This window comes from Gasterosteus aculeatus, chromosome 1, assembly GCF_964276395.1.
Source record: "Gasterosteus aculeatus chromosome 1, fGasAcu3.hap1.1, whole genome shotgun sequence".
Classification (NCBI taxonomy): Eukaryota; Metazoa; Chordata; class Actinopteri; order Perciformes; family Gasterosteidae; genus Gasterosteus; species Gasterosteus aculeatus.
The window spans coordinates 30,961,453-30,976,457 of NC_135688.1; the positions used below are offsets into that span (position 1 = coordinate 30,961,453).

The following is a 15,005-nucleotide window of genomic DNA, read 5'->3' on the forward strand; positions in this document are numbered from 1 at the left end:
GAGAGATGGTGGTGGACTTCAGGAGGAACATGACGTCTCCACAACCGATGAGTTATGGGTGAGGATGTGGACAAAGTACCGGTGTCTCCGTCGACAGACTGAACTGGGAGGCAAACATCAACGCTGTGTAAAGAAGGGGGTGACCACCCTCTTCACCACCTACTGCAGGGACACAGAGCACCTTCTCCAACAGGACGATCCAGAAACCCATTGCTGCCAACCGCAAAAATACTGTACAACAAATCACCTCTGGCTACATTCTTGTTCATTTGAACCATTACCAATAACCGTTGGACTACGGTCTTAATTCAATATCAATAACCACTGTACCACTTTAATTTTACACCGATTCCACTCCACATACTTCTAATGCACTACTTTTCAGCAAGTACACTGACACACACACACACACACACACACACACACACACACACACACCATAAATACTTTTTTTGTGCACTTAAATTCTAAAATCTCTCTATTTAATATAATATGTTCTGCTCTATTACTTTATTGTATATATTATGAATGTTTAATTCCACACACAATAATAACTGTATACCATACGTCTGTTAACTTTGCCTGCTGCTGCACACAAACCCCCCCAGGGATGAAAAAAGTATACGTCTATCTTTTAAAATAGTGACGTATCTGTGGTTAGCTCAGCTGCATAGGGGGGAGTGGTGCCGGCAGGTAGTTAATGAGCGCAGTTGAGTAACATTTATGTTAAGACAGTTTTCCTTTCAACCTGGTTGTTTGTGTCGTCTGCATGACTCACACTGTAACACATGAAGGCATCGGAGATGCTTCTTTGTAGCCGCTGCAGACTGACATCACCAACATGCCTCTCCGTCCATCACAACTACGCAGCTTAGTGGAGGTCGATTCACTAAACAGCGCCTCGTCGTTTCCTAACTCCAAACTCTTTCCTTGACCCGTGATGTCAGGGACCGCTTTTTTTTGACAATTCGAATCCAGCCTGAAAGTTGAAATTACCCGATGACCAAATAAAACAACTCCACACAAGCCAAGAGGCTCCACCCCTTCATGTACCTGTAGAGAGAGTTCCAGTAGCCCCGCCCCTTTCTCATCATCGAGTTTGCGTTGGAAACGTAGGAGACGCATTTCTTCCTCTGTGGCCTGTAGAAAGATACATTACTCTTTATTAACATTCAAACTGGAGTCAAAGCCGAGCACGCAGGGAGCTTCAAGCTTATATTATACACGTTTTACCTTTGCAGAGAACTCATTCTTGGCTTTGTTGTATTCATCCACAGCACTCTGCAGCAGAGACAGACGGCTCTCTAACCTCTGCACACACAGAACGAAGGTCTACGATAAAGGCTTTAACTCGCTTCAACACACAGACCACCGGAGGTGTTGATCTGAGTTTGAGTGCGGTTCTTTACTCCACATCAGCTTGTACCTTTTCTCTGTAGCTGGCAGTAACGTAGTAGTTGGCAAGTTCCTTGTGGTCATCGTCCTGGTTATAAAGGTCCTTCAGAGTTTCTTGTTCCTGCAGTTTACAGAACTAAAAATACAGAAAATAAAAGAACTACAGATTGATGAACAGAACTGTAAAGCACCGATCAATAGGCAGGAACTGCCAGCATTCAGGTAATAATAATGATATTACAGCAGCAGGTAAGTGTCAGCAGGGCCATAGCAGGTGGAAGGACCAGGGTGCAGAAAGAACCATGATCCATGCAAACTTGTGAGGAGGGAAATTACAAAAACTCCAACTAATGAGATGTAAATTCTTATAGAAAAAGGCGATAAGTGTGTCGTAGGAAGCCCTGGCAGGCCTACAGCAGCTTATCTAGGGGCTGGTCCAGGCTAACCTGAGCCAGCAAGAAGAGATGAACGGGCCTTTGTATCCTTCAGGGGTGCAGGTGGGTTTCAATACCTCGTCTGTTCAATGTGGAGTGCGGCATAACTCACAGGAACATGAACTATGTTGCGGATGACTGCTTGTGTGAGAATTATACACATAAATTGCATTTCTGTAAAAGTAGCTGCTAGTCCTAATCAGTCCACTGGGGGGGGGGGGGTTGCATTGAACGAGTAAGCGCATGAGAAACACTCAGATCGGCACATTCCAGCTGCCACTTTTCACTGATGGCAGCGGCGCTTGCTTGGAAATGGCGGTGCCCCCCAGCCTGGCGACGGGACCATGTACCCTCCCCCCATTCGGCCGGACCATCACCTATAATCTTACTGGACTGGCCCACTTGAGGTCTAAGTGGGCAGTATGTGGCCCCTTACCCAAAATGAGTCCCCCCTGGCTTAGACCATGGTCCTGTGATACGGTTCTTTTTTCAGTCGCCATATTATGCATTAACAAATTTCCTCTTAGATATGGGTGAAATGCAGCGCTCTGGATGGTGCTATTCAAGCAATTTACACAGACAAAGCCCAAAAGATATGAAATATGTATTTACATCCTAGTCTACACCACTTGTGAAAAAGGTTGAGGAGTTTCAGTGAACTGCAAGGTTAGTTTTTAATGGCGAAGAACAGAGTTTAACAAAGAATCACGATGCTTAATTTTAAGCATCATCAGAAAAATTCCAAAGTAATTTGGACGAGGGACGTCGCCAGTCCAACTTCAAGGGGGGCTAGAGAGACATTTTTAGGCACCTATATTCTTGCATGTTGATAAGTATGCTAAATGGGCCAATACCCCCAAAATGCACCCTGTATCCTCACAATTTCAACAGTTCCTTGCCAGACCGATGTTGGCCACTCAGAACCTAATGAAAGTGGAGGTTGGTTAAACAACAAAAGACCAGTACAAGATTGAACTACAGATGGCGAATGCCGAGAACCATAGAATACTAAGGTTGGGCAGACAGCGGTGTAGCGGCTTTAACAACAACCCCCACACAAAAGAAAAGAAAGCCAAACCGACATGAGGACTTGACGTGCGCTGTGTTCGAGCCCCGTCCCGCCAGAGCGGCTCGGGGTAAAAGTGGACCACAGCAGCAAATAGGGAGTGAAAGAGAGAGGGAGACAGTGGGGCGGTTGGGGTGTCTTACAATGTTCCTACCACCAATGGACATAACGCAAAATACCAATATCACTACAAGCCCTGAAAAAGGGGAGATAGTAAACGCCTTTTGCCATGAAACAACAACAAAGTGATAATAAACAGTACCTGTCTGTAGAGGCTTAAAGCCACTGGTTGATTCCTTAGTGTCATGAAGAAGTCTCCCCTGTTCATCTCGTTCTTTAGGTACGTCACCACCGTGTAAACTGGGAACACAAGAAATCAGTGTGACACCATCTAGCTGACAGACAGGTGGAGCTAGCAGACACTCACCTAGGTCAGTGTCGCCGCTCTCCACGGCTTTACTCAGAGCCAACTGACTCCTCTTCATCTTTAACAGCAGAGGAACCTGCTCTCCAGACCGGGCTTCAAAGTCCAACAACTGACAGACCAAAAGAGGAAATATTGTCAGTATACGTGCATCAATCGAGGTAACACACAGGTATACGGTCAACGCTTGGTGAGCATACAACAGGGATGACTGAACGCAAACTAAAAACACACCTCAAGGTGCCACTTACTTATAACCTTTAGCAGTTTGGCTTTAATCAAGAGAGTGTATTTTTTTTTTATTAGTGTTGGTCTAGCTCTTGAATGGACTTATTGGAAGTCACTTTGGATGACGTTAGCCTAACGAATGTAGTGATATCGTTACCTTGATGGCGAGCTCAGTGCGTCCACATTCGTAAGCTTTGGCTGCGATGTCCGAATAAGAAACACCAGGTGAGTCTCCCACCTTAGCGCACATCGCTCGGGCTATGGCCTCATCGGATAGGTCCTTCTGCTGCACCTGAACACGGCGACCGCCCCGTCACACAGGTGAGGTGTAGTAACCAATAACGTTACTGTAGACAAACATTTTTACCTGGGTGAACACATTACCTTGCATGAAGCCCAGTGTTTAAGGACTCTGCTGACTCCCTGATAATCTGGAATCTTCAGGTAACGACACATTTCTATCGCTAATGGATAAAACTGTCGATACACCAACCTGGGAGGCAGACACGTAGGGAGAAAAGGGCAGGTTATTGGACAGCTCCTGAGAGAAAGACAAGAGGAGATGGATGAGCCAATTCACCTATCAATCAACACCTGGAGAGTCATCTGTTTAAATCTGAGGTCAGATGTCAAGGAGCTTGTCACCATAGTTACGCAGAAAGAGATTAACAGCAGACTGATCTGACATGCAGTGAAACATCAGATGACATCCTTCACGGAGCCCTAATCGTCAGTGATTAAAGCCTAGTTTGTGCTGCTGCGTTTTCCACCCATTTTTCTAGGCTTGCATCGCTTTTGACGCAGCCTCCCGCAGCACCAGGCTGTGATTGGTCCGCTGACTACGTCCTTTACGGAGTCTCACGTCTCCGTTTTCACAGCACAATACGGCCGTTATTAAAAGGAAGAACGTTTACGAGAGAACGGATCAGACTGAAGAGCTTTTAAATATGAGCGCTTGTACAAGCCGTGATTGGCGGACTATGAGGACGCCGGAGGGCCTCTGATTCATGGAGGGAGATCTCCACAAACGAGGGGGACAAAGTCGTGGAGGAAAGGACAAATGACAAATGTGTCCTTGATGAAAAGCAGCAGTGTGGATGCACGGGGCAATAAAGTATATGATCAATAAATAAAGCAACCAGCGACTTCCACACACAAAAAACGTGACTCTCTAGGTCGTCTTCAACAAAACACGTGACTCCACCTGTTGTTCTGGAGGTGAATCGCTCTGCAACACACGCAGGACTTTACAACCAGGAAGTGAAACCAGTGCGTCGACACGACGTAAAGATGCAGAAACATGCGGCGGCCTTTAGACACATTACATAGAAAAGGTACAATAGATTTCCCATGATGCACTTGAAACAGGATACTGAGTGTGAGTGAGGGGCAGCCCCACGCTGCTCTCCCTCACGGAATTCAGCACTCTGAGTTCTCTGCAGGTCGTCACGAACTGACCAGGACTGAAGTCCGTCAGGAAACATTTACCGAAGGATGCGGCCTGGTGGATGCAAGACAATGTTAGAAGACAGACTTCTCGACGAGACACAATGGAAGAAGACAGAACGTCTCGTGGTGGACGAGGCACGATGCAAGAACGTCTCCTTGTGTTTGATACGCAATCTAGGTAGACAAAATGTCTCCTGTTGGATGTGACAGAATTTACTTGGACAACAAGACACAATGGAAGCAGACAGAAACTTGGGCGGACTGGGGGAAGGGAGTTACTGTCAGACCGGCCCACTCCATGCATCGCACTTTATGACCAGTCAGTGGCCTACTTGGAAAAATACCCCATTATTATTCTGGATGATGATAAAGAAGTTACAACATACGTTTCTTTAATGACATTTGGATCCACCAATGGAATAAAATGTTACGGAGTAGTGTAACACTCCACGGTAGGTATGGTTTGCTAGATGAATATAGTTAACTCTGGGTTAGTATCAGATGGTATGGATCACTCCAGAGCCTTAAAGAATGAATGTTAAAGAAAGACCCCGGAATCAGAGGGTAGAAGGGGTGCTGCTATATTGTAGAAATAAACAGAACATACCATCGTATGTGAACATCAGTGGTATCAGTAGTGTTGCACGCTGGGTGAGTAATTGTGTGTAGGGGTGTGTTTTGGGATTGAAATTTCATGAGTGTGAGTAGTATAAATCTCAGTCAGTAATTACTAGCTTTAGCAGAGTACATTTGAACAAAAGCGATTGGCTTCTCACCCTCATCAGGGATTTCTGCGTATTTGGGTCGTATTCGTGTCCTGCTGCCTCGATGCATTGGGAAACCGCTTCTCCAAGCATGCTTTGCTCTTTGATCTCTCTCAGGTACTCATCAGCCTTCTGACTCGACTTCTACACAAAAGTGAAATAAAACGTATGCATCAGGAGAAAAACTTGCCGAGACCGGCTTTGTTCTTCAGTGTGACAGACTGCATCCTACCTCGTACTCCCTGTGGGCCTCCAGCAGAAGAGCACCGGGAGCCATGGAAGCGATTTTGAAGATTTCCTGACACACCAGAGGAACCTCCTGCAGCAGCTCCTGATTGGTCGAGCTGATAATGCGAACTCCGTCCATTTCTCCGACCAAAACACACTGGTCCTCTGTTGGGAATCTGAGGCAAGGATTCAAGGTTTAAACATCCCCTGACCAGAGTCTCCTTTAACAGTAGAAGGTTATTTAAATAGTCCAAGGAGAACCCTAAATGTTGCTTGAAGCACCAATTCAACCCAGCTGGTTGGTGGTTACGGTCTGAACTGGCTTAAAAGATACTGGATTGTGTCCTGACAGACTCCGACCACCATGAGCAGTCTGTCCCACATCAACACCACAGACGGCTGCTGACTCTTTGGTCTGCGACACCTGGACAGGCACAGACAGACATGGAAAAGATACAAAAAATATTATTTTTTTAAAAGTCATAAGCAGACAAAGACAGACAGGTAACGAGACTGATAGACAGGCAAATAGTCAAATAGAGAGTGAGATAAATAGAATGCGAGATGGGTAGACAGAAAGCTAAAGTCGAAGACAGACAGGTAATGAGATGGAAATTTCAACAGAGTGGACAGATAGAAGTGGGAAGACGGATAAAGAGATCAAATAGGTAAAGGTAGACATACCAGACCATCTGTTTGGGAGGTGTCAACTTTTTAGTGTCAACTTCACTCATTTTGTCCTGCAACATCAGAATCACACATCAATCACCGGTTTCACAGACCCGGCCCCCCTCACGTTCGATCAAACAGCGAGTGAGGAGCAGCTTACCTGAAGATGGGAGGGGCCTGTCCACAGGTGACCAGAGTCAGTTAAGACAGCCAGGTATTTATAGCTGAAAGACACAGACATGTGGACAATACTGCCGCCCTGAGGAGCAAGACCTGGAAGACTCTAAGGACACAGGTAAAAAGATACGTAAGGTTAGTAACCTGTCTGTCAACTTGTGTGGGCACCGGTACAGCTAAAGAACACTTTCATGTGGACTCAGACATGGAGGACCAGGAAGACAGACAGACAGTTAATTGTCTCACCACCGCAGTACAGGACGTGTTGTCCAGGATGTACAGTTCAGATCCAGTGGACAGGAGGACTTTAGTCTGTCTGTCCTGGTTGAGGACGACCCAGCAGGAGGGTTTCCCTTGTAGACCTACAGACAGACCAGCAGGATTCAGTTCAACACGCAAACCCAGAGTAAGAGCTGAGGACTACCAGGTGCTACCTACCAGGGACTTCAGGTAACCTTCTGAGCTTTAGGTCATCAATGTTGGTTGCCATGATGAAGCGTGATGAGCCTGTTACTATGGCAACCCCTGTTCCATACGGAGAGTGGAACACTTTGGCTTCCAGAACCTGACTCTGGACCACTTCCTGTCAAGAACAAGCAGTAGATACATCAACTGATGCAGACTGACACATCCCATACTGAAGAGGTTAGTGAAAAGACTGACCTGTCCCATACTGAAGTGTCTCTTGAAAGACCCAAACAGATCGTAGATCAGAACCGATCCGTCCTCCTGAATACACAACAGCTCATCACTCACCGTCCAACCCAAGTGGACCACCGGACCACTCTTCCACTGAGAGAGAGACGGGAACAAAGACAGCAACAGACAGACAGATACACAGTTAGTAATTTACAGAATCATAATGAACAGTTTTGCTCCTAATGAACGACGTGATTGGTTGAAAGGTGTGTGTATTTTTACCGGGAAGCTGGCAATGGATACTCCAGATGCAGAATAAATCTCAAGCTGAGGACGAGAACTAGGAGACCGTCTGACAGGTTCTCTGAGGAGAGCTGAGGACATGAGGACCTTGTGATCACTGTTTGCAATAAGCCTAACTCTGATATGATGACCGGTATCTGTACTACAAAGGGCGTGTGGGAGTGTGTTCGTACCTATTGGACCTCCATATGGAGCTGCAGCCACCAGACAGTCTCGGAGTCCGTCTCTTAGGTTCCAACACATCTCATACAGCTCACTCTTCCTACACACGCACACATTTAAAGAACGATGATAGTGCTATTTAAAGAACCGTGTAAAGCAGATAGAAAGCGGGTTCCGATGGAAAAGGTCTTCAGATCGATTCGTCATGAAGAACATTCATAGTAATGCTAACAGAGTCTATAAACAACAAACAAACAGGCTACTAGCCAGCTAACATTTAACCTAGCAGTGGGTGTTAGCTGCAAAGCCAAAGCTAAGGGTTCTCTAACCGATGAACCACCGGAGAACTGACCGATAGAAAGCTTCCCCCAGCGGGTTCCAGTTGGCTGTGATAAACGTCATGGTGCTCGTCTCCTGAGGGACGCCCGTCTTCTACGTGATGGCTCTGTCAGCATTAAGCTAACGTTAAGTCAGTCAGTCAGGTGATGCTGCTGCTTCTTCTTCTTCTTCTTCTTCTTCTTCTACGATCCATTAGATGTCGCCCACTGGTGGCCGCAGATATTTATTAAAGTAAAACTGTCTTCATTCATTATGATCTGTACTAAAAACCATACAAAGATTAATATAAGTCATAACCTAAATATATATAGTTAATCAAATAAACTACAGCTAATATTAAAACGAATATAACACAAAATAATGCAAAGGTTGAATTATATTTACAACAAAGCAAAAACCGAAATGAAAATACTAACACGGACATTAACATAACAATACAAATATAACAGTAACCATAATACTAATAGCAATACTAACAGTAATGCTAATATAAGTACTAAAACTAACACTAATGGTAATACTAGTACTCTAGTACTAATACTACTATGTGCCATCAGGATGTTATAAACATCCAATCTGTTGAATTCCTCACATCCCAACCACGTGATGTGAGCTCTTCCTCTTGCTTCCACTGTGACCTAACCGGTGTTATTACAGTGACATGATTAGACAGGTCTGAACCGTGTCTGGTTCCGTTGGTTCCTGGTCAACAACTTTACATTTATGTTTGAGTCTTTGACGTCTGATATTAATGCTGTTTTGTTCAGCGAAATTGTGGAAACAGGAAACAGGAAACAAACCAGTTATTCAACACAAAGAAAGAGGACGTGGGGAGGAGGGGGCGAGAGACCGAGAGAGAGGGAGAGAGAGTCTCCCGGTTTCCCCCCTCTCACACAAACAGACCTGCCCTGTTGTCGTGGTAACCCCCCCCTCCCCCTCCCCTTCTATCTGGGTGTGGTAGAGAGACATTGAGCTTCAGGCTGAACTCAGCAGTTAACCCTATATTTGATTCAAACGTTAAATCTCCATATTTATAGTTATCATAAATATTTTAATTCAAGATTTATTTTCAATCGACCTGGAAATAAGTATTTATTGTTTCTTTTTGTGGTTTAAGTTAACATTCATTCAGTTCAGTCAGTTTTTGGGGTCAACAGGTCCCCTCAGAACTATCAATATCTTTAGTAAAGTATATATTTTTTTAATTTTAAGTTTTTAAGAGTTTGGGAGAGTTTTTAATCATTACATTTTGTTCCTGTTCTTTTTTTAATGAGCTTGTCAGCCTTTAAAGTTAAAAAGTTAAACTGTTCATGTGGTGGCAGTGAAGCAGTTAAAGGTGTGGAAGTTACATGGAAAGTTTTCCTATGAGCTAACCAACCAGCGCGCAGCACACACACACACACACACACACACACACACACACACACACACACACACAAGGAGATCTGTGTTTTTGGGAAGCAGAGAAACGTTCTGCAGTTTGGATCCGAGTCGTCCCTACGACCAGTGAGGACATCATGGTGACCACTGAGACCCACCAGAGCCAGGACCTCCTGGTGCCCCCTCTGAACCAGGACCAGCAGGACCAGCAAGACCAGCAGGACCATCAGCAGGACCATCAGCAGGACCAGGTTTCTCCCTTATCTGCCCTGGTGGGCTTTGACCCAGAGACCATAAGCCAGGGTCCTGTTAACGCCATTACGGTCCTCACTCTGCTGGACAAGCTGGTCAACATGCTGGACGCGGTGCAGGAGAACCAGAACAAGATGGAGGTGAGTTCTGGACCACACCCTGAGACCAGTTCTCAGCATGGCAATCCGGTACTGAGACCAGTACTAACACCTGAAGATATGTGTCGTACAGACGTGTATAAATGAGACGTGTGTAGTGAAGATGTGCGTAATACAGACTTGTGTAGTTAGGACGTCAATAGTGTAGTGTAGTAAAACGTGTAGTACAAACCTGGGTTCTTGAGACGCGTGTAGTACAAATGTTTGTACAAACTTGTGCAGTTAAGACGTGCGTAATTAAGATGTGTGTAGCACAAACGTGTGTAAGTGGGATGTGTGTAGTTGAGACGTGTGTAGTAGAAACGTGTGCAGGTGAGATCTGTGTAGTGCAGACATGTACATGTGTTAAGTAGTTGAGACCTAGGTAGGTAAGACAATATCTGCTGACATGGAAACAGTCTCAAGAATCTATTTGCTGATTTTCTGTCTGACTCGATCTTGTTTTTGATCACAGAGATCTGACTGAGGTCACATGGCCCTCTACAGCTCTGATGTTAGCTGACAAGTGACAACCACATATCTGGTGAAATTTATTTAAAACAGACAAAGCTTCAGACAAACTGCTTCCTGTTTGGTTTAGTTTATTTAGAGCTTGTCATGATAAACGTTGTGAAATCCTAACACTGTAGTAAGTGTGGAACCAACGTTAGCGGGGTACGCTAGCAAATCACTAACGAGCAGTAGCACCTTTATGCTAGGTGGTCCTGTTAGCAGTCGGCCAAAGACTCTACAATACAATAAAAGTGAGCCAAAAAAAGCTACAGCAGTGAAGTAACGTCGGTTTTTAGCAGCCGGGGTTTGGAGAGGCACTGAGCTGTTCGGGTAGACCCTCCTAACATTAACCTTCCAGGTGATTCATAGAAATGCTTCAGTCATTGGTTGGTTGTGTTTCAGGTGCATCAGGTGGAGATGGAGGGCGTGGTCAGAGGAATCCAGGCCGATATGACCAAACTGTCCAAGAGCCACAGTCACACCTCCAACACCGTTAGCAAGCTGCTGGACAAGAGCCGCAAGCTCTCCGTCACCATGAAGGAGGTAAACACACCACACTTGTATCCGGCTATATCTGTTACAGCTGTCTCTAGATGTACACCTAACTTGTCTCTAACAATATGTTCAACTGTTCCTGAAGGTCCGTGATAAGATGGAGCGTCAGGGTGTACAGGTGAAGAAGCTGGAGATGAACCACCATCACCTCATCAGCAGGAACAACTTCAAAGTTCTCATCTTCCAAGTGAGCGTGATGAAAGGTCAATTAGAGGAGCTCAGAGTTAACATTCTCGAGGGACTCAAGGTCTTTCTTCATCTGTAAAGTTTTATCTAGACATTACGGTTCTCCACAAGGGAGTTCTCCTCAGAGAGAATGATTCTCCTCATATGCTATAGGTCTCCATAGGCATAATTATTAATCTACACATACTATGGTTCTCCACAAAAGCCCTGGTTCTCCTTATATAGTAAGGTTCTCCACTGATGGTATGGTTTTCTACACACATATATTAAGGTTCTCCATAGACAGCATGATTCTCCATGGATAGTAAGGTTCACCAGCTCCCTTGTTTTCTATTTTTCATTTTCAATCTGTGTCCTTATTTGGTCGTTCGCTGCTGAAGGAACTGAACTGCAGAAACAGACACAGAGGTCAGAGTGAGTTGGCATCATGTGATCTGGCACTCACGGTTACAACAAAGTGAGTTATACAGAGGACTCAACGTGTTCGAGTGCTGATAGCTGACTGCCTCAGTTATAATATGATTATAGGTAACTGAAGGTAACAACTGTACATGGTGGTCATGTTCTCTAACCCACGGGTCATCAGTGTGTGTATTTTTTTGTCTTATTTCATCGCCCCTAAACATTCCGGTTCTCCCTAAAATAGCCAGCATTCCTCTTTGTAAGTGTGACATGGCCCAGTGGGTGTGGTCTTTTGTCGACCCCTTAACCCTTTCAGCTCTTCCCTTCTGGTCTTCATCTTCCTATTTTGACCTTTTTTGATTTATACTATAATGGATGTTCCACTATTGGCTCCCTAACTTTTGTGCAATGGGGCCTAGTGGCCCCACCACGTGAAACCTTTACATTCTCCAGGACAGTGAATATCTTCTCTTTGCTTCTCCAGGAGGAGAACGAGATCCCCTCCAGTGTCTTTGTGAAAGATCCTCCTCCGTTCCCTCGTGATGAGATTTTGGAAGAAGGTGATGAATCAATCACGGGTGTCACCGACGGCAACTATTCCCAAGAGGGCGGGCTTCACACCATCGACCTATCGTCTGACGAGGACGTAGGGCTGGAGGCAGAGCAAGAGGAGGAGGAGGAGATGTGGCCTCATGATCTGGAGAACATGGAAAAGTCCAGAGCAGAGAAACTGAAGCATTCCAGTCTAAAGAAGGTGAAAGCCACAGACCACAGACATGCAGACAGACAGTCAGATAGACAGGTGTAATTGATTTTCTCTTTGCAGGTGGACAGTCTGAAGAAGGCGTTCTCCAGGCAGAACATTGAGAAGAAGATGACAAAGATCGGGACTAAGATTGTTTCCCAAGAACAACGGGAGAAGATAAAGAAAAAAACCTCCACTCTGAAGGTTTCCCCTCTGACCTTCAACATCAGGAAGGTAGTCCTGATGTGCTTCCTGTTGTTCTCCGTGAATCGGAATATTATCAAGCCTTTTAGCTGGTTCCAATAGGTCCTCCTCAGACTTCCTCCTCTAACCTAACGGGTTGACGTGGTGCAGGGGTAGAGAGGGTGAGCTGGGAACCACAAGGTTGGTGGTTCGAGCCCTGGCTGCTCCATGTCCCATGTCGAAGTGTCCCTCAGCAAGACACCTAACCCCTAATTGCTCCCTGGGTGAAAATGTAAAAACCATGGGTTAAAATGCAATGTAAGTCGCGACCTGTAATGTAATGTAATGTAACCTTACTTTACTCTACATGGTTCCCCCAAGATTCTTCTAAAATTCCTCTTTACTTCCCCTAAAGTTCCTTAAACATTCCTCTCTGGTTCCCCCAAGGTTCCTCTAAAATTACTCCATGGTTCTATCAAGGGTTCCTCTAACATCCCTCTATGGTTCACCTCACCATTTCCAAAAGTGCCCAAAGTTTGCTTGATTAGTCTTCCCGGTTTGACTTCAGGTCCATCACAGCTGGTCCACTGAATTTCTGCTGAGGGTTAAAGAACGTTGTCTTAATGATGGGGTTACGCAGTTTGTTTCACTTCCTGTGACCTGTGGTTTTCTGTGTCTTCAGCCTCGGAGCAGCTCCAACATTCAACCCCCCGATGCTAGCCCCCAGGTCGAGGACTCGGTGATCGTGGAGGCCGACATTCAGCTATCTCCATTGGGCAGTGCCGACCCGGAATTCAGCAAGGTCCACGCCCAGCTGGCTCCAGACGAGCCGGTGAAGGATGACGAGGAGAATGAGGAAGAGCAGGAGGAAAACAGGGAGAAGCAGGAGGACCAAGAGGAGATGGTGGAGGAGAAAGAGGAGGACCAAGAGGAGATGGTGGAGGAGAAGGAGGAGGAACAAGAGGAGAAAGGGAAGGGAGGTGTGGAGGCGGATCTGTCAGTGGTTTCAGAGGGAGTGATTTAGGGGTATGCTTTGTGCTCCATGCTGCCTCAACAGGAGGAGGAAGAAACATAACTATCTGACTGTAAAGAAACAGTTCAACATTTAGTGAAGACCTTCAGATCAATAGTTTAGTATTAGTCACGTCAACAATGTTCAGTCTACTTAACAGTAAAGACTAAATGTAACTTGCTTAGCATAAAGACTATGAGCAACTGGCTTAGCACAAATACTGAGAATTGCTAGTTTAGGATTAAGACTGAGTTTTGCATAAAGACCGGGAATAGCTAGCTTACCTTTGTCAGAGAGAAAGAGAAGAAGAGTTCAGTAAATGTTGAACTGTGGCTTTAAAATCGTATTAATGGGACTACATTTTAACTATTGATTTCTACATTTAGGTTTAGAATGAAGTCAGAGAATTTTTAACATTTTATTCTTCAACTGATTTGAATGAGTAACAATAATATAACAATAATTATGTAATGTATTACTTATATAAAACACCCAGGCTAACAATCAGTCATCAATATAGTTATCTTACACACATTAGCACGCAAAACCTCAGGATCTTTGAGAAATCTGATGTTCCTCTGTTCTTTGACATGTAACGTTATTCTTATGCTTTGAGGTTCCTCTAAGGTTCTACTGCTGTTTTCCCTTTTTCTCAAAGTTCATCAAAAGGTTGCCCAAACATCTCATAAAGGATTTTTCTTTCACTAAAAGTACCTCCAACATTCGGATGTTCCCTTTAAACAGAGTTTCCTTTAGGGTTATATAAGTTTATACTTATAGAAGTTAAATTATAAATATACAATTTAATACTGTGTTAAAAAAAGACTCCTGTTTTTTTCACATTGTTGTCATCAGTTTTTAAGTCTTAGTCGTTGTTGTTTTTGTTGTACTTATATATATGAGCTTTGCTGCCAAAAACCTTTTCTCTTTCAACAGTATTGTAAGAATTACCTGAACTTTTATAATCAATAAAATCTGTGTAACCACTGTCCATGTTTCCTGGCACTCAACTTATATTAATGAACATGTGGATGGTGGTTATGTCTCATGCTTGTTTTCCCTGCAGTGGTCCTGACGTACACCTGCTGTCCCCTTACTTGTCTGAGGGTGTGCAAGCTTTACGGTGGCTGGTTGAACTTTGCTCCTGAAGGCTTATAGGCAGTCCTCCACCCCGGCCTTCTTTAACGATGTCTGAATCCTGATCCTAGTTGTTTCCCTGATCCAGTCCTGGTTCTTTCTGAGGAAACTACACAAACTCAGAAAGGACGACGATGTGAACAAGACAAAAAATGCAGAGACTGGGAATTTCTTCTTAAAAGTGAAATTATCACCAACAAAATTGATCGTTAATTAGACGGCCGTT

The 15,005-nt window shown here is 44.7% G+C and overlaps 2 protein-coding genes across 2 annotated transcripts in view; one reads left to right on the plus strand and one right to left on the minus strand.

The window, feature by feature from the left end:
- The window catches only part of vps16 (VPS16 core subunit of CORVET and HOPS complexes), a 9,993-nt gene extending 1,515 nt beyond the window's left edge, over window positions 1-8,478 (minus strand). The window contains exons 1-20 of the mRNA XM_040193193.2: window positions 8,291-8,478; window positions 7,950-8,038; window positions 7,756-7,847; window positions 7,498-7,626; window positions 7,273-7,417; window positions 7,081-7,196; window positions 6,818-6,940; window positions 6,673-6,728; window positions 6,323-6,412; window positions 5,993-6,164; window positions 5,773-5,904; window positions 4,921-5,048; window positions 4,128-4,163; window positions 3,932-4,040; window positions 3,705-3,839; window positions 3,323-3,431; window positions 3,158-3,255; window positions 1,427-1,531; window positions 1,234-1,311; window positions 1,054-1,140 (exon numbers count right to left, since the gene is read on the minus strand). Of these exons, the coding sequence (XP_040049127.1) occupies window positions 1,054-1,140; window positions 1,234-1,311; window positions 1,427-1,531; window positions 3,158-3,255; window positions 3,323-3,431; window positions 3,705-3,839; window positions 3,932-4,040; window positions 4,128-4,163; window positions 4,921-5,048; window positions 5,773-5,904; window positions 5,993-6,164; window positions 6,323-6,412; window positions 6,673-6,728; window positions 6,818-6,940; window positions 7,081-7,196; window positions 7,273-7,417; window positions 7,498-7,626; window positions 7,756-7,847; window positions 7,950-8,038; window positions 8,291-8,340 (2,079 nt within the window). The 5' untranslated portion in view covers window positions 8,341-8,478. The remainder of the gene's footprint in view (window positions 1-1,053; window positions 1,141-1,233; window positions 1,312-1,426; window positions 1,532-3,157; window positions 3,256-3,322; window positions 3,432-3,704; window positions 3,840-3,931; window positions 4,041-4,127; window positions 4,164-4,920; window positions 5,049-5,772; window positions 5,905-5,992; window positions 6,165-6,322; window positions 6,413-6,672; window positions 6,729-6,817; window positions 6,941-7,080; window positions 7,197-7,272; window positions 7,418-7,497; window positions 7,627-7,755; window positions 7,848-7,949; window positions 8,039-8,290) is intronic.
- A 749-nt stretch (window positions 8,479-9,227) lies between these two features.
- On the plus strand, window positions 9,228-14,631 carry cavin2b (caveolae associated protein 2b). Its single transcript, XM_040188564.2, has 6 exons — window positions 9,228-10,049; window positions 10,962-11,102; window positions 11,200-11,301; window positions 12,187-12,456; window positions 12,529-12,681; window positions 13,313-14,631. Exons 1-6 carry the CDS (start codon window positions 9,795-9,797, stop codon window positions 13,652-13,654), a joined length of 1,263 nt encoding a protein of 420 aa, XP_040044498.2. The 5' UTR covers window positions 9,228-9,794; the 3' UTR covers window positions 13,655-14,631.
- The last annotated feature ends 374 nt before the right edge of the window (window positions 14,632-15,005 follow it).